Source organism: Diadema setosum, chromosome 2 (assembly GCF_964275005.1).
Source record: "Diadema setosum chromosome 2, eeDiaSeto1, whole genome shotgun sequence".
NCBI classification, from domain to species: domain Eukaryota; kingdom Metazoa; phylum Echinodermata; class Echinoidea; order Diadematoida; family Diadematidae; genus Diadema; species Diadema setosum.
The window spans coordinates 24353638-24376165 of NC_092686.1; the positions used below are offsets into that span (position 1 = coordinate 24353638).

At 42.1% G+C, this 22528-nt stretch overlaps 1 protein-coding gene across 1 annotated transcript in view; it reads left to right on the plus strand.

Moving 5' to 3' along the window:
• LOC140246237 (lysine-specific demethylase 5A-like) overlaps positions 1–22528 on the plus strand; it is a 69333-nt gene that overhangs the window by 46264 nt on the left and 541 nt on the right. Inside the window, exons 16-29 of the mRNA XM_072325694.1 lie at positions 468–662; positions 1477–1658; positions 5403–5527; positions 6357–6507; positions 8002–8119; positions 8522–8668; positions 9314–9522; positions 10251–10389; positions 10752–11090; positions 11971–12858; positions 13786–14037; positions 15057–15336; positions 16219–16428; positions 17572–22528. The exon at positions 17572–22528 is cut by the window's right edge and continues 541 nt beyond it. Of these exons, the coding sequence (XP_072181795.1) occupies positions 468–662; positions 1477–1658; positions 5403–5527; positions 6357–6507; positions 8002–8119; positions 8522–8668; positions 9314–9522; positions 10251–10389; positions 10752–11090; positions 11971–12858; positions 13786–14037; positions 15057–15336; positions 16219–16428; positions 17572–19565 (5229 nt within the window). The 3' untranslated portion in view covers positions 19566–22528. The remainder of the gene's footprint in view (positions 1–467; positions 663–1476; positions 1659–5402; positions 5528–6356; positions 6508–8001; positions 8120–8521; positions 8669–9313; positions 9523–10250; positions 10390–10751; positions 11091–11970; positions 12859–13785; positions 14038–15056; positions 15337–16218; positions 16429–17571) is intronic.

The following is a 22528-nucleotide window of genomic DNA, read 5'->3' on the forward strand; positions in this document are numbered from 1 at the left end:
GATACTGCTGGGAACCTCCTCATGATATGTTCTGTTTCATTATGTGCGAGTTATGTATAGTCAGTTTCTTCCCCCCCCCCCCCCCCCCCTGTTGTGAAATGTTATATCAACCTTGTGCATACACACCCAAAGCTAATCCTTTTTAGCTTATTTATGGGAATCCACACAGAATAGAACCATGATTTTTATTTTTTTTAATGTTAGGAGAGGCAGAGGCATTATTTCCAATATGTTACATGTAGACGTTTTCATCAGAGCAATTGTGGTTGCGCTGTAAACATAAAGAAGGCGGCTCTCAGGAGTGCATTACTTGCAAATTCATTCAGTGATAAAGGCATCTTACGACATCATTCATATGATAATGCTTTGTGTAAAATGTGTAAAATACCCAGGAAGGAGCAGGCAGGTTGCAGGTGTATGGTGACTAAGGGTTGTGTTTAAATCTTCACCTTCCTTACATCCATCAGCTGCCTATGGGGAGGCTGTGCATCGAGCACTACCGCCAGCTGCACCGCGTCTGTGTCTTCTCCCACGAGGAACTGGTGTGCAAGATGGCTGCCGACCCCGAGAGCCTGGACCTGAGCATGGCGGCGGCTGTCTACAAGGAGATGCTGTACATGGTGGAGGATGAGAAGGGCTGCCGGAAGGCCCTTCTGGAGAGGGTGAGCATCCCGAATGTCTTGAGCCCACCGCGCACCACACCATGCCATCTGACCAGTCCCACGACTCTATAGACACGACTAATAGCCCGACGTGGCACCGCACACTATGCGATCAGACCACATACTGTCAACGTCCATATTTTTGTGCTGAGCAGCTCAAAAACATATTAGCTGGTTCTTGAATTCATGCTGCACAATTGTCAACCCATTCAAAATCTGCAGAGAAAATTGTGAAGATATTTTTAAGGGTTTTAGACTTTGGGCTAGCTAAAAGTAGCGCAAAATGTGCAAAAATCAATGCACCGCGAAAATTTGTGGGTTTACAGTAGCGAGGCTTCAGACTGTATTGACTGGCGTCAGTACATACACTGTAGCATGATTGGCTGACAGTTCCACAGCTGGTCGTGAAAATTTGACATGTCATATCTTCACGACTGGCCGTGACTGGAAACTGGCTAGGCTGGTGATGTTAAACTTCTGGCTGCTAGTTTGTACAATCGGTGAATTGTGGCAAAAGTTGTGTAGCTGCATTGGCCTTGACATCTTACATACAGATGTACTCATAAGTATTCATATCCCTTGCAAAAAACTACCAATTGTTTATTCTTCTCTACAATTATTGCCTGGATGTTTGGAATTCACTTGCATTCAGAGATACATAGTTGTTTAACAACAGTCCAGGGCACATTTGATTTAGGCTGCTGACATTTATTGCTCAATTCTTATCAGTGGTAGTTCATTGATAGCTTGCATTAAATACAATGACCCTTTCAAATTTTCATCAACCGTAATCCTAATTATGACACCTGCCCAGGGCACTGTGGAGGCAGAGCGCGAGGCCTTTGAGCTGCTGCCAGACGACGAGCGTCAGTGCGAGAGCTGCAAAACCACCTGCTTCCTGTCTGCCATCACCTGCCCCTGTACCCCTAACAGGCTGGTCTGCATCAAGCACGTGGACAAGCTGTGCGAGTGCCAGCCTTCCAGGCACTGCCTTCGGTAAGCCCACTGAGATTCTCATGAAGAGGGGGAGGGGGAATGGGAGAAGGTCACACCTTCAAATATTCATAGTTGATATTTATGCTCTTGAAAAGCTGTTTTGGATTGTGGTATACCCTGCATGCACAGTCCAAGAGCAAAAGACTATGAGTAGTTGCCAGAAGCACCGCTGTAAAGCAACAGCAGACAAACAAACAAACAAGACACATTTACATCATAGCAATATCAAGATGCCTCTAGAATCCAAATGGTATCTAATATATGGAAAGTTAATTTTATCTGTATTGACCTGGAGAGATGTCAGTTCCAGAATTTTAGAAAATGATATGTTTATGGCTTTCTGAAAATGCAGTCCAGGAAAGTGGAAGAATGAAAAAAAAAATGGAAGGATTGGTAAAGAGCAATGGCTCTATAAACACACTAATTACTTTACTGTGTGTAGATAGAGATGTTTTTTTTTTTTCTTTATTTGAAGGCTAATGTGAAAACCTACCCTGCATAACCTCTATAGAATAGTGTACAGTTATTGGAATTATTTGACATTTCTGAAATATGCTAACATCTGCTAATACCATGGTTATTACTTTCAGCAAGGAGGTTATGTTTTTTTCAGCATTGATTTGTTTGTCTATTTGCAAAATAATTGTGAACTAATTTGTATAAACCTTACAGGAAAAGTTGATAATGGCACAACGAACAGATGATTAAAGTTTGGTAGTGATCCAGAAATGTTATGAATTTTTGAAGGATTTGTTTTTCATCTTTTGGCAGATAGGGTCAATAAACTTGGAGTTCAAGCTGCGCGTATTTGAGGTTTGCATACAGGGGTGCGCAGCAGGAAGCTGATGATGAGGTATTAAACACAAGGCTTCTTTATCACTGGGAAATTGGCCAGTTTTCAGCATACTTGAATGGGTGGAAATGAGCTGTGTGGTAGAGGTCTGTGCTCTCCACTTGCTTTGTTACTTATGGTAGGTAATTTAAAAAAAAAGAATGCTCATTCTGGCCAAAACGAGCAAATTGATCAGCATGTGTTCGCAGTCAAGTACAACTCCTGTGTGCTTCATATCTCAGAAGTTGCCAATAGTGAAACTGTATGTGCCAGGCTATATAGGCTCACATCAACGGGTTTGGGGAAAAACTTCTTTGAGGCAACATTCAAAAGCCCCTCAGATGGATAGTATGTCATTTCCGTGGCAAGAGAAGGTTACAGCTAGTTATATTTCCAGGATGCACAGGATGGGACCAGGGAAGCTCAGTTTTACCGCAGTGTGTATTTCCTTCCTTCATTCCAGTCATCTGCAAGAGTAATCACATGATTTGGAGATCCTGGTAGAAACCCTGTCACTCTCATTAACCCATTGAGGACAAACTGATTTTTATCATGACACACATTTCCCCCAAACCCCTGTTTGATCAACTCTTGACTAGTCTTTGTTGGGTGAAGGACCAGAAAAAGAAACAAGGGCTCAATCGGGCAATGTATACAGGAAGAATGATCATATATCTAGAAATCGTGATGTGCATGACAAAAATCATAAGGGACCATATCTCATGTCCTCTGGTCCAAAGTCCTTGTAATGATAATGATATGGCTCCACCCACCCAGGGTAGCCTCTTCAGTGTGTTAGAGCACTCCCCCTGCCATCATTGCCATCATTACCCACAGCTTTGGCAATTTCCAATTGGTACTTCTTGGTCACATGGGATGTGGTGGGGAAACACCTTGCACCAATACATACATGTCAGGCAGGTTTCAAATTTACAACCACCTGTTCTATATCCACATATAGGCTTAACCTTAGTTCTCTAGATTGTAAATATCATATTCCTGATAATCAAAACAAATTACATGGTAATGTATTGGGTCACCTAGGCTATGTGAGTGACAGAACTATTTAATTGTTTGCTCTGTGAGAAGTGAGTGGCTTACAGACAATAGTGAAAATGCAAGTCTTGCGCGATTAAAGGGCAGAATTTGCTTCTTACGAGCTCAAGTGTTTACCATGGTTATTGATCAGAGGATAAAAGATATTTCAGAGCAGTAGATACAATGTCAGAACAGTTAACCTCCTAATCAAACAAGGGGCCTAGGAATGGCAGTGTGTTTGGATACCATGCAACATGATACTAAAAAGGAACCATCAACCCTCAGCATGTTACAGTAATAATTGCTCACTTGGAGTGAGTATCTCCTGTATACAAGACCTTGGAATTTTCACATTTCTGTGAAGATTGCAGGTATAATAAAAGTAGTATACATCATGACTTTTGCTCAAATTGTCCAGTGGTTTAGGAACAATAATGAAAGTATTCTATGAATGTCCTTTCATTTTCTGTGAATGCTCATATTCTATGCCATATTCCTTACTTCCAGTATTCCTTTGTAATGTGCCATATTTTATTTGAGTGCTCATTCCATGAATGCTGATATCAAAGAGTGCAGATTAAAGGGGGTTTACTCCCAACTATATACAGTATGTAGATTCAGTGACTGCAGAAATATGAGAAGAACACCTCTGTTAAGTTAGAGGAATATCAGATGATCTGTTCAGAATTTTTGAATTTATAGTGCCATAAAAATGGGGGGGGGGAAATATTTTTTATTTTCTTTGTGTCGTTTCCGTACTGTGACTTTACAGACTGTTGTAGCCTATGACAGCACATAGATTTAACCAAGATGTTAAAAAATGTATAACTTTCACACAGATATGTCCAAATTTCCTCAGATGTCACTGTGTTCTGATATTTATGCTTTTACCTCTCCTATATGTTGTGGGTAAATTCTCCTTTTAGTAAATTAATGTTAGTAAAGTACCCCCTCAAAAAAAAAAGGAAAAAAGTAACATCATGTTAGTTATAGTAATCATCATGGTAAGTTCCCATTTCTATTTCCATAGCCATTTCCATGTAAGATCCTCCAAATAGTATACAAGCACAAATACACACAATACCCAGACAGAGTTTACTGTTAATGAAGGCACTACATTAGGATATGGTGATAATGAGCTATCTTGACAGTGTTGACATATTTGCAAGTAATCTCAGTGAAACAGGTACAAGCTACAATGTACGTTCCATCAAACATTTTTTGATGTGATTGTGTTCATATGTGTGTGTGTCTGTTTGCTTGTCATAAGTTCATTAATGTTGTAGTTGTGGCACCTGTACCTATCCATTCACATAGAAATGTTTCCCTTTGGAAGGGCTGCAGTAAGACTTATTTTACTGGACTGAATGTCTCCTATTGTGGAATGTCGTGACCAGATTCACATTAGTGTTTGCTTGCTTAGCTTTCTATATTTCCACTGTCTGAAATCTTGCAATGCTCCAAAGCGCATGGTAATGCAGGATTCCAGCTGAGCTCCTTCTGTAGCTCTGCAAGGCCAGATTCCCATGCAAGATGAAAATTGTAGTCACCTCGAACCATTGTCAAGCCTTCAGAGATTCAATCAGGATCTCTGCTTGTGGCCCAACACACTGATGCAGGTGGCACAATGTTGTGGTATAAAGATTGTAACTGTTCGTCACATGTAGCAATTGATAGGACAGTAATGACAGATCAAAGGCAAAAACGCACAGAAACCTGTATTCTTCAGACCTGTCCTTCATGCATTTAAGTTTTTAGAAAGGTGATGGGTAGCATGTGATGTATCCATTTCTTTTCTTTTCTTTTTTTAATGTTGCAATGAGCCTAGGCCACATCATAAAATCTGTACCTCATTTGATGTTGCTTCATTTCAGGTATCGATACACATTGGATGAGCTGCCAGCCATGCTGCACAACTTGAAGATCAGAGCCGAATCTTTTGACAACTGGGCCAACAAGGTCAAGAATGCACTGGAAGCCCCTCAGGATTCAAAGCTTGGTAAATCATTGTTTGTTGTGCCTTGCAAAGTATCTGGGGCCCATTGCATAAAACTTACCGTTGAATTTCAATGGTAACTACCGTCAAAATTAGGCGTCACAGCCAATCAGCATCAAGAATTATAAAATTTACCGCTAATTTGAAGACTTACCGCTAGAAAGGAGCGGTAAGTCCAGCGGTAAGGGTTTTATGCAACAGGGCCCAGATGTCTTGTGTACTTCAGTGCATTTGGGTACTGATTACCTTCATCAAGCATTTCTAACTCAAGTGTGCCCTACCAGTTTCTGTGAATCTTGTGCTGTATCCTCTACATAAATGTTTGTATAGGTATATAGTGCAATGCATTGCAATGTGGTGAAGAGTGTCACATGTTTTCCATGTGATGAAGAGTTTTCACCAACTGTGTTGGTATGAGTTGATAACAGCTAAATGATTTGGCGAGATGCACTGAAGGTTTTGATATGAAAGCAAAATATGTTGAACTTAATCTACAGTTTACATTTTAGTGATTACCTTAATGCTGTTGAAAATGATGTTATGAGAAAAAAAAAGGCTCCTGGAAAGTTGTTAGTTAGCTCTTGCGTACGTGCACAGTTCTTCAAAGACACGCAAATGAAAGTTTGCAGTGCTCCATAGCCAGCTCATAGGAAACAGATGTCAATTACTAAGTGTCACTTAACCAGTATGATGCAGTACACACAAAGTCATCTTCACCATATTATTTTTGTCATCTTTAACTATTTGTGTATGCGGATTAAATTTGGAATTGAAAAGCGGGGAAAAACGTTGAGAGCCTGTAATCATACATCACTCCTTACCCTTCCAACAGACATGTCACAGCTGAAGGAAATGATAGAGGAGGCAGACGAAAAGCACTTTCCCGACAACGACCTTCTGCAGCAACTCATGAATGCCGTGGCCGAAGCAGAGCAGTGCGCCAGCGTGGCCATTCAGCTGGTCAACAAGAAGCACAGGACAAGGTATGGAGAGGTTTGCTGGGCATCCCTTGGGGTAGGGCTGCACAGAATTGTGCAACTGTCTTTGGGAATAAAAAGGGCTCTGTCACATGCATTCACTTGTTACATTTGTCATATTGTAATGGTTGACAAAATACTGTAAAATGAGGAATGTTTGCAAAATTCGAGAGAGTCAAGATTTGCGAAATTAAAATGCACGCAAAAGTTCTTGTCTACACTATATGCATTGGATGCCAGTGGTGATTTGCAAACATTTCATGTTTGTGAATATATCTTGCTTTGCAGTATGACTGTTGCATTTCATTGTTGGTATGCATACATGTGAAAGGTCATTTGTTATGTTTACTTTGTTTCATAGCCTTGGGAAACCAGATATCAAACCCCTCACGATAATGAGTACTCTTACAACTTCTCATGTCAAGTTATCAATAAATGTGAGGTTGTTGAGTGGACAGAATGAATAGGTGACCCAACGCTATTCTGAGAGGTTAGAAGTAATGTACGTTCAATGAAATTCTGTGAGTTACGCATTTGTAACAGACATGTTCATTGCAGAAACTTAATTTAGATGTTCATATTCTGAAAGAGGAGCATTTTAAGTCTGAGATCACGCTACATATCATTAATTCATTAGCTCTTCTGCTCGTGAGTAGATTTGGACAGAATTATACTTTAAACACAAGCATGCATCCAGGACACCTGTAAATTGAATACAATTGTGTTCCTGAATTTTAGCGGCCTTAAGCTGATGTGCTGTATACGGTATATTGTGTATATGCCATTCGCATGGTAATGCAGGATTCCAGCTGAGTTTTTCCTATGGCTCAGCTAGGCCAGATTCCCATGCAAGATGAAAAGTGCAGTCACCTCGAACCATTGTCAAGCCTTCAGAGATTCAGTCTGGATCTCTGCTTGTGGCCCAACACACTGATGTAGGTGGCACATTCAATAGCAGCAGTAATCTTGGGCTGATATTCATAGTTTTGTGGATAAAACACTTCCATAATTATGCATCTTTGAGGAGCTTTGAGAACCTTTACAGAGTTGAATATTGAATATTTTTTTTTATTATGTTGAGAATCATGTTTTTTTCTTTCCTGTAGATGATGTAGCAGTCATCAATTTACAACTGCATTAACTTCTGGTGATAAATTCAAGATTATCATGGTTTTACATGGATTCCTGTCATGGAGCAATTATTGAAGTCTCTATGCTCCAGTGGAGTATACAAAATATGGGGGACATATTGTTAAGTCGATATATCATGGATTGCATCAGTAGTTAATCATTCAAGATGATTGCCAGCTTTGTTCCGACAAACAAAACTGCTGAAGGTGGTTGTGTGTTACTTGCAAGTAGTTAAGTGGTTCATGATTCTGATCTTTTATTCTTGAGCAAGTATTACAAGAGGGGAATGTGGCTAATGAACATTGATCCAATGCATTTCCTTTGATTTTCCTGTTCATGACATTACTTCTAATCTTTATGTGCATTCAGGAGCAAAAGTGCCACTGATTCCAAGTTTGTCACCCAGCTGAACTACGAAGAGCTCCACCAGTTCCTAGAACAGGTTCAGAACTTGCCATGTGAGATCAGTGAAGCTCAACTGGTCCAGGTATGTCACATGCTCCTGTATCGAAACAAAGAATGTGTCGCTTCATCCTCAATGACCAAACAACAGGTTCTTTGCTGCACATTACCAAAAAAAAAAAAAAAAAGAAGTTGTAAATAGCACAAGACATACATCTTGTGTATGAATCTATTAAATTCTATTTATGATTTCATTGTAAATTCCAACAGACTTCATTTTTTAATAGATATTTGCATCCTCTGTTTTGATTACATATTTTATTCAGATTTGTGAAGAGAGCTAGTTGAAATAAAATATCTATCTTAGAAATTATTTCAGTTACTGGAGAGATCTGTTAAAGCAAGCCCAAAGCTCTTCCTTAGGTACACTACGTTGATTGCACAATATGTGATGGTAGAATGCATGATTGCTTTCCACTTTGACCAGAAACTTGTCGATGAGGTGGAGCGGTTTCGAGAGGATGCCCAGGATGCCCTCTGCGATGCCACGCCCAACTCGGAGAAGCTGAGGAAGCTTCTAGAGGTTGGTGCAACCCTTGACGTCGAGCTCCCAGAGATACCAAAGCTCAAATTGGTGAGAATACATTGCTGATGGTGTTTGCAGTTCAGCAGGTTAATTGTTAAAACAGACTTCAGGGGAATTCTAAACCACTTAAAGTTGGTCTGAAAAGAAAGAGTAAATGTTACAAGCACAATGGGCGAAACTGATCAGAATCAGGTGAAAATCACAGAAATTATAAAATTGTGAATTTTTGCTTATTTCACAAAATAGTTCTTAGTCGATATGAATGTGCCAATAGCAAGTTGATGATGTTGTTACCTCACAAGTTGCCATGTATAGTTTGTTAATGAAACTTTGAATTGTTTTTGTTGTTCAACTGCCATATGCCCCAGAACTTCATTCTACTGATTGCTGGTCATTTCAGTGATAAAAGCAAAGAAACAAAACATATCAAAATCTGATTAATGTTTTTAAAAAAAAAGAAGAAGAAGAAAAAAAAGAAAGCCTGCAATGAAGAGGATAAAACTGTTTGTTCAAAAGTTTTTAAATTTGTCCTATACAGTTAGAGGTATGGAAACAGTCAAAATCAAGATCTTTGTTTCAGAACTCCCTCAAAGCAACAAAGAAATTTCTCTCTCAACCCACATGATAAACAAGCAGAACAAATCCCTTATTGAACAAGAGTCACTTATGCTTGGCTTTTTGTCTCGACATCAGGAGCTTCACCAGGCTCGGTGGCTGGATGATGTGCGGGCTACCCTGGCACTGCCAAACAGCGTCACCCTGGACACACTGCGAAAACTGATCGACTCTGGGGTGAGTCTTGCGCCCCACCAGGCTATCGAGAAGGCCATGGCAGAGCTTCAGGAGCTGCTGACGGTCAGCGAGAGATGGGAGGAGAAGGCGAATGTGTGTCTGACTGCAAAGTGAGTAACCATCCTCCGTCCTCCTGTACATACATGTATGTGTGTGTGTGTGTGTGTGTGTGTGATATACATGTACATTGATAGATTTAAAGAATATTTACACATTAACGGTTATGATAGCGTAAAGCCATGCTTCACAACATCTTTCAACCCAAGGCCCACTGTGGCTCCTGTACAAGTACAGTGTAATAAATTTGGCATGTCCTGATGTCAGAGTAATAGATTTCTATAGAGAACATCTTTGATAATTGAAGTGAATTGCATGCATTTCACTGTTATGCATGAATATTTACTTGGACTATGTTAATTCACATTGGTAATTTTTTCTCGAAGTATGCCATTGAATGTAAAAGCTTTGACATTTGCTCTTTTGAACTCCTGAGGGCAAAGTTGGGGATGGGGGAGGACAATGGATGGTGATATCCAATATCGTTTTATATGTTAATAAACAGTGACATGAGATTATCATGTGGAGTTGTTTTGGTTCAGTACATAAGACAACAGACTGTCAATCCAAGGTCTGATGTTTGAGTTCCCTGGCTGTGCTTATGGTGTCCCACGGCAAAGAATTTTATCTTCATTGCCTCATCCCTTTGAGGGGCTTATTAAACTGTCAGTCCTGTGAACGCTTGCTCACATTCATCACTTCCCTAGCAGCCACGTGAAACAACTCATAAAGTACATACATAATGCCGCATGGATAAAGTCTTCCTCTGTATTCTCTGCAGACCAAGGCACGCAATTTCCACCGTTGAAGCTGTTGTCAATGAGGCAAGAAACATTCCTGCTCATCTTCCAAACATGCTCCACCTGAAAGATGCTCTCCGTAAAGCCAAGGACTGGAGTAAGCAGATGGAGGAAATTCAGGTGAACATCCAGGGGTTATCAAAATCATACAGACAGAAATAACATTGCTCCTTTCTGGCTAAAAAAAAACAATTGATGATACACAAGAACTTATGCATGTACAAGCTGTAATATTCAAAGTTGGTTGTTCTTTTCGGTTTTTGTAACAAAACTTTGACCATTTACAAGTGAACTGTATAGATTGAATGGAATTTGAACAATTCTTTAAAACAGAATCTATTGTCATTCAATGCAATGAATGCAAAATACCTCACTACACACAGAGGCAAAAGTCATGCAAGAATGTTGATTTGATTAGGTACATTGCTGCAGTGGATGACCAATAGCTCTTCTTTCTTGTGCTGTTATCAAACCAAACACAGAGTGGAGAGCATTTTCCCTACCTGGATGTGTTGGAGTGCATGGTGGTGCGTGGCCGCACCATCCCCATCCGCCTGGACCAGCTGGCCCAGGTGGAGTCCCAGGTGGCCGCCGCCCGGGCGTGGCGGGACCGCGCCGGCCGCACTTTCCTCAAGAAGAACTCTTCCTACACCCTACTGGAGGTGCTGTCACCCAGGACGGATGTGGGCCAGTACCTGTCGGGCAAGGCACGGCGCAAGAAGCAGAAGGACATGGAGCGGATGAAGGAGCAGGAAAAGGAGTACGCCACAGACGTGGACGTGGGGAGCAGCAGCAGCACGTGCAGGGATCCAGAAGCTCTGGTAAGAAATCAAGAAGACGGTGTGTATGACCCTGCTTCTGAAGGTAGTTAGCTCGTTCATACAACCCCCCACTCAAATATGACTCTGTCGTTCTGTAAACATTTAATGTACTGTATGTGTCAAACAGTGAAAGTGAATGAGAGGAGTTACTTTACATTTTGATCCCCCCACCCTACCCTTATACATCTTCTACAAATGTGTATAGGATCATGGAATCCTAGAAGTGGACATATTAAGTAATTCAATAAATACGTTCCACCTATTTCATACTGCACATGTATTGTCTATGAATAACCCTGCTGTATGTAAGTGTAGTGTGTTGACATTAGCTCCAGGGATCCTGTAGTCATAGCAAGCAAGAGCAATGATTTGATAAACAGTGAGTGGCATTTGTGTAATTTCTTGAAGAATGCAAACATTGGAAAGTGTATGATAATCTTCACCCAAACAACTAACCTTTACAACTGTGCATGGTAATGCAGGATTCCAGCTGAGTTTCACCTATAGCTCTGCTAGGCCAGATTCCCATGCAAGATGAAAATTGCAGTCACCTCGAACCATTGTCAAGCCTTCAGAGATTCAGTCTGGATCTCTGCTTGTGGCCCAACACACTGATGTAGGTGGCACAATGCAAATCTCTCCTGTATTATCCAGAGTAGCTCCTGACAGCCAGTGTTTTGTCAGCTCTGGTGAATGTTGAAGGAATGTAACATCCATTGCATTTTATTTCAAGCTATGTGGGTATACATGAGTAAGAGGCAGTAGTGTGGATTACCAGTATTGTAGGTGTAAAGTAACCCCACCCCCATTTGTCCTGCTGTCCATCTAGTTAAATAAATGCAATGCTGTCTAGTGACATATTTTCTGTTTTTCCTCGTAGGTGGCATCATATAAAAATGCAGAGGCAGAGGAGCTGGATGCAGTTCACACGTTACGTGATAAGAACCGCCGCAAGCAGCAGCTAGAGGAAGAGGGGATGGAGCAGGGCAAGTACTGCGTCTGTCGCAAGCCAGTCAGCGGCTTCATGCTGCAGTGTGAACTCTGCAAGGACTGGTTCCATACCACGTGCGTGCCACTCCCAAAAGCCTCCAGCAAGACCAAGTTTGCCAGCGGAGCGGGAGGCGGCAACGTGATTACGTCAACCGGGGTCAACAGCATCAAGGACATGAAGTTCCTGTGCCCGATGTGCTTGAGGTCACGCCGCCCACGACTGGAGACCATCTTGTCCCTGCTGGTGCTCCTGCAGAAACTCCCTGTGCGCCTGCCAGAGGGTGAGGCCCTCCAGAGGCTCACAGAGCACGCCATGAACTGGCAGGATCGGGCCAAGCAAGCGCTGGCAACAGACGAACTCTCAGACATCTTCACCAGACTCTCTTCCATGAGCCAAAAGATGCAGGAGCAGGCCGCCAGAGTCAAGACAGAGCGCATCATCCTGGCCGAGCTGGAGAAGGCGGCCAAGAAGCCGGAACTCCAGGAGCGGATGGAGAGCATGGCCACAATGGTCGCGGATGGGTCTGGCGGTGTACACCAGGACTCCATCCTGCATGGGATGCCACCGGTTGCCAGGCAAATGGAAAGAGTGAAAGTTGAGGATGTGGAAGAGGAGGAGGAGCATGTGGACATGGACATGGGTGTGGCAGTAGGGATGGACACATCCTCTGCAGAGGACATGATGATTGACAGCCCTATGGCAGCACCCAGTGCAATGGATACAGGCTTTGCTTCAGAACATGCATACAGTGCTGCCTCAAAACCACAGCCCTCACAAGTAAGTTCCCATATAGAAATTGCATAATCACAAAGTCAGAGAATTATAAATGATGATGATGAAACAGCATTTATATAGCGTCATATATCTGTAGAAACATTCAAAGGCACCCAACCTCCACTGAGGCCCGAATTCACGAAGGTGGTACAAATGAAGCCATGGTTTAAACCATGGACAGTTTGTATGGAACGCCAAGTGTTACATGGCCTACTGTATACGCCATATATTTCACGAGTCGAAATTTTCGCAAATCGGGAATTCCCGACGATATTGCGAGTGGTTAAATTCGCGATCTAGGAGTCCTGGACGGAACGGGGAAATGTACATGAGTATGTCACATTCACATAGGGAGCAGAGTCAATATTTTCGCGTGTCTTTAATTTCACGAATAGCACCCGACTCATGAAATTCGTGAAAATAAAAACCTCGTGAAATATTCGGCGGACAGTTTCGTTACGAAATCAGTCATTTCTTCAATGAAATGATCCGACGAAATTATCATTTGTTAAAATTTATCATTAATGTTAACATTTTGTAACAAAATGAACATTTCGTCGTCAAAATCGATGAAATGACTGATTTCGTAACGAAATAGGACATGCAACATTTGGCACACACAACTACAGTCTTTGTCCATGGTTTAAACCATGGTTTCATTTGTACCACCTTCGTGAATTCGGGCCAAGGTGTCACATGTCATTCACAAAGTTGCTGGAATGAACTAACCCTTCTAGCATTACCTTGTGGTATACAGATATGCATTTTTTAAATCTATTTATTTCATTAATTATGTGTCAGTATTTATCTTTCATGAATTAGGGTGTGTAAACTATTCCACTTTGAAGTTACTTCATATAGCCACAAACTATTTGTTCCTTTCCACTCGTAAATCAATCCACGTTCTTATTTCTTATTCCCCTCATCTAGCCTTCCAAGAAGCACTCCCGTAAGACGCCCCACGTGCCCCGCGTCATGGACCCGCCCTCGCCTGCACCGGTCCCAGTCCCTTCCACACCGGGCACGCTGGAGCTGCCCCCACTGGCCCGGGCCCAGCTCGAGACCCTGATGGTGGAAGGAGACCTGCTGGAGGTCACTCTCGATGAAACCCAGCACATTTGGCGTATCCTGCAGGCATGCCAGCCCCTGCAGCAGGAACGGTTCATGGAACACATCCTGGAGGTATGTAAACCTTGTGACTATGACATTTCTTTTCTGTCATTAGACATCACTACTCAGTATGAGGACATTGCTATACAGCCACAGGGAGGTTCTGAGCTCAGCAATAGGAGTGCTACAGAGTTAATTAATGGCAGAGATGTTGTTTGTAAGATTGCTGACTGTTCTACAATTTGCAATGTTAGGATGGATTTTAACATGAATATTGATATTTCACTGCAAGCCATCTATAGGTGTTAAGTATACCAACAAAGATGATACAGAAGCCACAGTATTTCTAATAATGTTAATAATGGTGAGATAGTGATACTCTCCCCAGCATGGCAGTATGTTTACACAAGTTAATCCTGTGCAAGATGTTGCAGTTATCATTTCACCCTGAATGTAATAGACCTAGTGTTATATATCTCTGATATCCTTTCTTAGCAAAAAAAAAAAATAAAAAAATAAAAAATAGTCAGTTCGAGCATGGTAATGCAGGATTCCAGCTGAGCTTTTCTAATGGCTCAGCTTGGCCAGATTCCCATGCAAGATGAAACTTTCCGTCACCTCGAACCATTGTCAAGCCTTCAGAGATTCAGTCAGGATCTCTGCTTGTGGCCCAACACACTGATGTAGGTGGCACAGGCATCACTATTCCAAGTTAATGATAGCAAGAGAACATAATTCATCTTGGTGATATCTTTATACAATATCATTTACAAATGTAAGTTTTTCTTAACCGTCTTTGCTGCTTTCAGCTTTAAACTTTTTGGAGTTGGTATGAGAAATATTAAAGTTTCACAATTATGATTAAATTCAAAATCCAAAATGACACATTTGAACATTTATGTGGTACCCAAGTTCATCAGTCTTATGGAGAGTATCATTTTTATGTTACTCAGGTTGACACTCCCAAATCAAGGAGAAATGCAATATAACGCCATACACGCAGTACTTGAAGGATGTGAGTCATATTTGCACCTCTTCACGATTTTTGCTCTGATGCAGCCTTGATGTCATGACTATTCATCTCTTTGCAGCAAATGCCTCCGGAGGGGTTGGAGAAGCTGAAGATCAAGTCGGAGACAAAGGAGAAGAAGAAGATGAAGCTGAAGCGGAAACGGGAAGACATGGACATCATGTCTGCGGACATCATCAAGCTGGAGAAAAAGAAGAAGAAGAAGGAGAAGAAGGAGAAGGAGTCTGCCGGTGGCTCCACGTCCACCACTCCGCAGAAGAAGAGCCTGGAGAAGGCTCTGGTCAAGAAGGAAGGCAAGGAGAACAAGCAGAAGCAGAAGAAGAAACTGAAGAAGCGGAAAGGTGAGACATTTTCAGTAAAACAATGTGGAACGTCCCTTGCTCTGAACTTTTACCTCCTTGTAGGGCTAAAGAGTATGGCATGCTATCCATTGTGCATCAATATGGTGGTAATTCTGTCCAAGGAACATTCTTTTAATCCTATTCTTGAGCCGGAGGGTGCATAGTGTCAACCCATGACATGCATCTTTCACAGATTGGCACAGATGCCTGAAAACTAATTGTCAGTGAGTAGAGATTACCTACCCCCCCCCCCAATCCCAATTGTGTTGCCAAAGCCATCATGTTGGACTGAGACAAATTGCTACGCCTGAGTAGGCTTGCTAATCTGAGATTAGGTGAAGTTTGGGTGGATTACTGAATGCTGATTGAAAAGTTTGGCACATGAAGCTTAGTGCTTGGGGACACTACTGAAATACATTTGCCAAAGCCTGCCTGATGATAATTTTGTCTGGTGAGAATGAGAAGGGTGTTAAGTTGAAGTACATTTGCCAAAGCCTGCCTGATGATAATTTCGTCTGGTGAGAATGAGAAGGGTGTTAAAGTTGCCACAAAACCCATATTGTTCGAGACAACTGAATGCCCTTCTCATTCTCAACCAATGATTTATGGTGAGAAATACCAGTAGGGTTTTGGGTATCATTTTCACTGACAAGAAAACGAAATATGTTAGTTTTAATATGTTAATTATTTTAATATGTTTATTTTAGTTCTTTAATTGTACAATGTAGTTTTGAAGATTATGTTGATGTCTAAATTTATATGTGCACTGATTTGGGGATTTGTTTATGTTTGTAACTTATTGAAAATGTATAAAATGCCCTGCCATTAAATATGAAGTGGCCAAGTTTAAAATTTTGGCGATTGACTTCTATCTCGGTACAGGAGAGAAGCTCCCCAGTGGTGGCATGAGCATGAGTGTTGGCTCCAAGAAGAAAGAAGAGGTCAAGGAAGAGGTGATCGTCAACGTCGACGGAGACGAAGAAGAAGACGATGAGGTTTGCTCAGCGAAGCGGTGTTTGCGTCCACTCGGTGACGACATCAACTGGGTTCAGTGTGACGTGTGCGAGAAGTGGTATCATCTGCTGTGTATTGGTAAGTTGATCATGAGGTTAAAAACGCTGTTAGTTTTGTGATGGGTGTAAGTTTAACATGCAGAATGAGCTGTGTAATCTCGTTCAAATGGATGTAGTATTACTCAGGCATAGAAAAGTTTGCTATTCTGCAGTCACTATCAAGATATCTATGAACACTATGTCCATGTTAGGAAACCGTTTGGAAAGTGGTGTATTTTATGACTAATTTATGTAGCAGAAATTATTTAAGATAAAACCAGGAGTCTCAGTTTCTCCCCCCCCCCCTGTGTTGTTAGAACATGAAGGGAAATTTTTTACTGCAATATGCACATGACCATTTTTACACAGTGTCAGAGACACTGGTGCCATATAGCACCATGCAGCTGTATTATTAAATGGGAGCCATTTCCAAGCAATGCCTTACAGGATGCAGGTAGAGACCGATGCACTTGACTGGGTGAAAAGTACAACATTGATTTATGTTGGCAAGGGTAGTGGAGGTTGCAAGAGAAACAGGTGTACTGTCAGTCTGAGTGTTTGGTCCTTTGACCCCCTCCCTCCCCCCTGCATCTTGATCATTAACGCGTCAACTTTCTCAGCCATGGAGGATGTTCAGCGACAAAATACATGTGATGTAGGATCCTGAGCAAAGTCTTGACTTGAATGCATACTTTGAGGAAAGGTAATATTGATGACAAGACACACAAGCACACACACACAAGCCTACACACACACACACACACAACACATGCACACACATTCTTATAATAGTAAGCACAATCATAAGGACATGTAGCATCACAGAAAGGTTGCCGATTTATGTCCATTGCCGGCTGCCGATTATAGGTTTTGTAAGTAAAATGGATTTCATGTGCATACCGTTTTGCTCAAACCTGCTCTGTATGTTGCTTTTGTGAAGATTTGAAAAGAGCTATCAGGTTCTGGAACCTTGGGTTTCACTCAAGTAAGCAAATTGATTGGTCTGTTAACCACACACTTGATTAGACATCATTTCTCAACAACAAAACCGTACAATGTGGTAGATACCATGTCATCTCTTGGACTTTTGACATGCTTCTGAACCTCTTTGCTTGAGAAAAAATTCATCATTGGTTTTACATTCAATGATTCCCTTTTCCTTGTATCTGTTTTCTGCAATTAGGTATGAAAGAGCAGCCTGATGAAGATGAAGAGTTCATATGCAGAATCTGCACCAAGAAGCGTTCCATGCAGAAGGGAGGCGTCAAGCGAACCCAGGCCCAGACCTCTGGGAACAGTACTACAAGTTCATGTGCAACGCCAGTGAAGCAGCCTGACGTCAAGCCTGATGTCAAGCCTGCCACACTGACCAGCCCAGCTGCCATGCAGCAGCAAGGTTCAACAAAAAGCATTGCAACATCTCAGGTGGTGGCTAAGGTGCAGTCTTCAGGCAGAACAAGTGGCCGGAACTCTCCCACAGCGGTCACAAGTGGCAAGAGTTCTCCTGCTACGCCCTCCACCAAAAGCACTGCTGGTGGGGCGTCTGGCAGGAATTCTCCAGCTGTTGTGGCCATCGGACAGAAATCCCCTGCCACAAGTTCCATTGGAAGGAAGTCTCCACTCTCTTTCGGGACTGGAAGAAGTTCTCCCATTATGTCCTCTCATGCCACTGTGACGAATGGCAAAAAGCTGACATTGTTACCTTGTTCAGGCAGGAAATCGCCACTTACAATTGCAGGTAAACCACCAGATGGTAGGTCTGGAGGGACGACAGCAGTCGTGAAGGTGTGTCCACCTGACACCAAGGAGCCGGTTCTTGTGCCACCATCTGCCACAGATAGGATGGCTGTGGAAAGTAAACCCTCAGATCGTGTATCTCTTGGAGAGACACCATCAGTTGCGAGAGTGAGTCCGCCCGACACAAAGGAACAAGTTGTTCAGCCTTCCTCTGACTTAGAGAAGAAGCCCAGTGAAGAGCCTGTGGTCACTAAGTCTAGCATGGATGATGTTGAACCATCTGAACTCGGTGGCAGTGCAAGCTCTGTTGCAAAGGTGGAGGACAAGCCAGTGGTGGTGACACAGAAGACTGTAGCAGGAGACGAGACGACTCCAACCCCTCCTCAAAAGACAACCGAAGCTTCAGATTGTGAGATAGACAAAGTGAGTAAGAATGTAGAATCTGCACTGCCAGAAGCCGTGGTGTCTCCGTCTCCCACTCCTCTTACCAAGGACTCCGGCGCGGAGCAACAAACAACTTCCTCATCATCAGATATTGCTGATGAAGCAACAAAACCTCGAATGGGAGAATCAGTCACAGCTAGCCAGCCAGATGTTGAGCAACCGAATCCTGCAATTGCTGCGTCATCCGTCATGGTAGAAGAAACTGCTGAGGAAACACAAGGCACAATTCCAGATCAAATGGACACTACACCAACCACAGGTGAGGGATGCCCTGCTCTAACAGCTGATGAGAGTGAAAGCACAAAAGCTGAGGAGATTGTTCCTCAGGGAGTACCTGATGCTTCAACAGCCATGGAGACAGAGACCAAAACCGTGCAAGAGGCAGCCCCCGCCCTTGAACCCACCGTCTCATCTGCTTCAGGAGTTTCTGCCGCGAGTGAAGAGATGGAAGTGCAGCCTGCTCCAGAATCGGTGGAGGCGTCTTCGCAGGAGTTAGTCACAGCACCTCGGGACAGCAGTCCTCCACCCACATCAGAGAACTCACAGCTCTCCAAGACCGATAGTGACAAACCCATTCTTGCAGAGTCACAGCCCGAAGAGACGGGACAGCCTGCATCCTTGCCAAACGCTGTTACTCCTGAAGACGGCCAATCCTCGTCTGTGCACCAAACAACGCTACCTACCCTTGTGAAAGAAGCAGAGACACCAGATCCCAAGCTTCCTCCAGATTCAGTGCAAATGACTCCGGAGCTCCCACCCGCAGCAAAGCCAGCAGAAGAAGAAACAACACCTGCTGTTTCTATACCTACACACAAAGTTACGTCTCAGCTGGAGGAGACCGAGGAACCCATGGAAACATCCGAGTCGCAAGGAGCAGATCAAATGCCTGAAGACACATCCAAGACTGCAGGAGTTGAGACAAGTGGAATTACAGGAAATGATTCCCAGGAGACGCCCTCTGCAGAGATGGAGCATGATGATTCAACAGCGACATGAGGAATTCTATTCATTGCGATCAATTCCTTGAAGAGCAGTCCAGGCAAGGTTGTCTGTTATTCCATCGGTGTGTCAGTACTTTTTAATCCAAGCTTCGTGCATCCAGGACACTGCTAGTCTGTAGTATCAGACATACTGATGTGAAGGAACTAAAAGGAATTTATTTTTTCTTTTCTTTCAAGTCTCATTGAATACATGTCTTAATGCACAGACTGCAAAACATAAAGCAATGTGGCTGTGCATGCCATTCAGTGGATTGTGCTGAATAAACAGATGTACCTGTTTTATTCTCTGTATCACAGACATAACGAGGTGATGAAAGTGCTAGTTGTTACCAAATGCCATCATAATTGTGATCTCGAAGATTATTTATTTCCAGTCACCTTTCTCTAAGAATGATAGCTACACATAGATGTGCAGCATCAAACTGGGATACATTTTCAGTCCAGTTCTCTGCTAATATTTCCTACAAGCATTGTGAAAGTGGGCTTTTGGTTGTTCCATGCTTGATTCTTGGTACAACAATATATCAAAGATGACTTGAGGTGTTCTGACAGAGTGTGATGCATACCAGGTATGGACTAAGAACTGGTAGACCAAAATACATTGTAGGCTTTGGGTCACAGAGATAATAGGGTAAAAGTCAATGGTCATCATTTACGCGTGAGGTAGGATCTTCTGAAACATTTCAAGCAATGCATTTCAACATGCTACAAATGAAAAGCCGCAATTAGGCAATTGGCTTGACTGATTCAGTGATTGATGCAATGAAGGATAGTACCAAATTATGACCTGAAATTTTGCTATCGATCACAAGATTAAGGTTCCATTTAAGTATGGGAAGGCAATTTAAAGTCTTCATGGGGTTGAAAGGGGACCAAATTCCAACATTTTACTCTTTCACCAATGCATGGGGAAGTATTCTACTTTCAATCCATCAAAACTTGCACATGCACAGGGCTGAAGACTGACCTGATATTTGGCACATTATTATACCATCACAGTAAATGCAGTAGACACAGTGGATGCATGTCTGGTGACTATATGAAGTCTTTGTACCATGTCTCTGGCCCTGCTGCTATCACAAGTTTCTTGAATCATGATGTCTGATGATAAACATTGTTGATACCACTTGACCTGATAGGATGTCTCCCCTCTGCTTCCATGAAGTGGCCATTTTCAGTAATAGGAGATTTGTGTACAATGTACATGTGACGTAACATCCAGATGTACGCCATAGTATTTATACTCAAGATGATTATAGCGTGTTTGCAGCTGTAAGCTCTTCATGATTCACTTCGAGAATATAGAGTACAGATGTGTAGAAATCGTATCAAAGCATGCAGTGATGTCATTGTGGATGTCATTAATCATCCCATAGGTTTTCAGCAAGTATAGACACATTATTACACCCCTATCAACGATATCAAGTCACATAGAGGCCTGTATTCTCAAGCCCCGAATGATGTACAATAGGATGCTGTGCACTTGTTCTCTGTGTACACTATTAAATGCAATGCCAATAGACACTCATTCATGTTTGCCATTACTGGAATGTATGCAGAGTATAAGGTATGACTTCATGTGACAGGAATGTCCTAGTTTATGAGATGAAACTTGTCTCTGTCTTGTAGAGATATGTTAAAAGACAATCAGTGTTCTCTGTTGTCATTGTGAAGTGATTATGTCAGCATTGGAATTGTGTACAGTGTCATAATGCAACACCAACTCGTGCTCCTACTCAGAAGTTTCATGTTTGTTTTGCTTCTCTGAAGAGTTTGTCATTTTGTTATCTGTATTGACTGATGTGTTTCAGCAAATTTTTGTAGCAGCATGTCATTTTCAGTTGGTATACAGTGTTGTAGACGCACCTGGAGTAGAATGGCATATCGCTTCGATTTGACTCCACGTATGAAGATTTCATAAGATTGTATTCTTTTGTAGTCGTGTGTATATACAGTCACCAATGGATTGACGAATGCTTGGTTTGGATTACAATGTTGCCTGCTTCTTCATTTCTATTGCTGTACCCAAGATGTCATGATTTTGAGGTTGAAGGAAGAATGCACGATTAACAGTTCAGCAATTTTGGCAAGCCAGAGTACTGTCAAACAATATGTAAATCTGTATAGGCAAGCATTCGTGCAGAATATCTGGATATGCTACATGTATGATGCTGACAGCTCTCTTGTACCTTTAACTTCTGTTGACAATTAATGAGATCAACAGTGTGAGATAATATATGTCTACTCTATTCCATCGCAACTAGTCAATGACTGATGATAAGAAATACTATGACTTGTCTTTTCAGGTAACAGATACCATCGACCATTGTTGAATGCACCAATGGCAAAGATTTTCCCTCTAGCATGTATTATGCTTTAAGTTTGCTCTTGCTGTAGTATTTTGCAAACTCGTACTCAAGCCGTCATTTAAAACAAGATGAAATGGGGCATGGGATCAGCGGGAGAATGTTTATAGATTGCATGGCATAGTCTGGGAGCTAGGAACATGATGCACTCTGTACAAAGTAAGGAGATGTAAGATGTACAGTGAGCGAGACACATTTCATATTGTGTGTGTAGGGTTTTTTTGTGTTCTGACTGGAATTGTCTTGATTTGCATTTGCACTCCTACTAAAAGCATTTTTCTGCTTTCTCTCCAGCGTTCCAATTTGGCACTCTTTGCACACACTTGACACACAGTGAAGCATTATGAAAAGAAGACATTAATGCATGACAACTTGCTTTCATTTGACTGCTGTATATGTTTTTTTTTTTCCTCTCTTTTATTTTAATAGAAATATTTGATTCACTCAAGGTAATGCCACCTGATGTTGATTGTATCCTATTGTTTGATACTTGAGTATGTACATAGATTGTATAGTGGATATTGTCATACGGCAGCCTAACGACTTGTGATAGTTTTAGTCAAAGTAGTGGTAGTCCAGAACTGGTGATAGC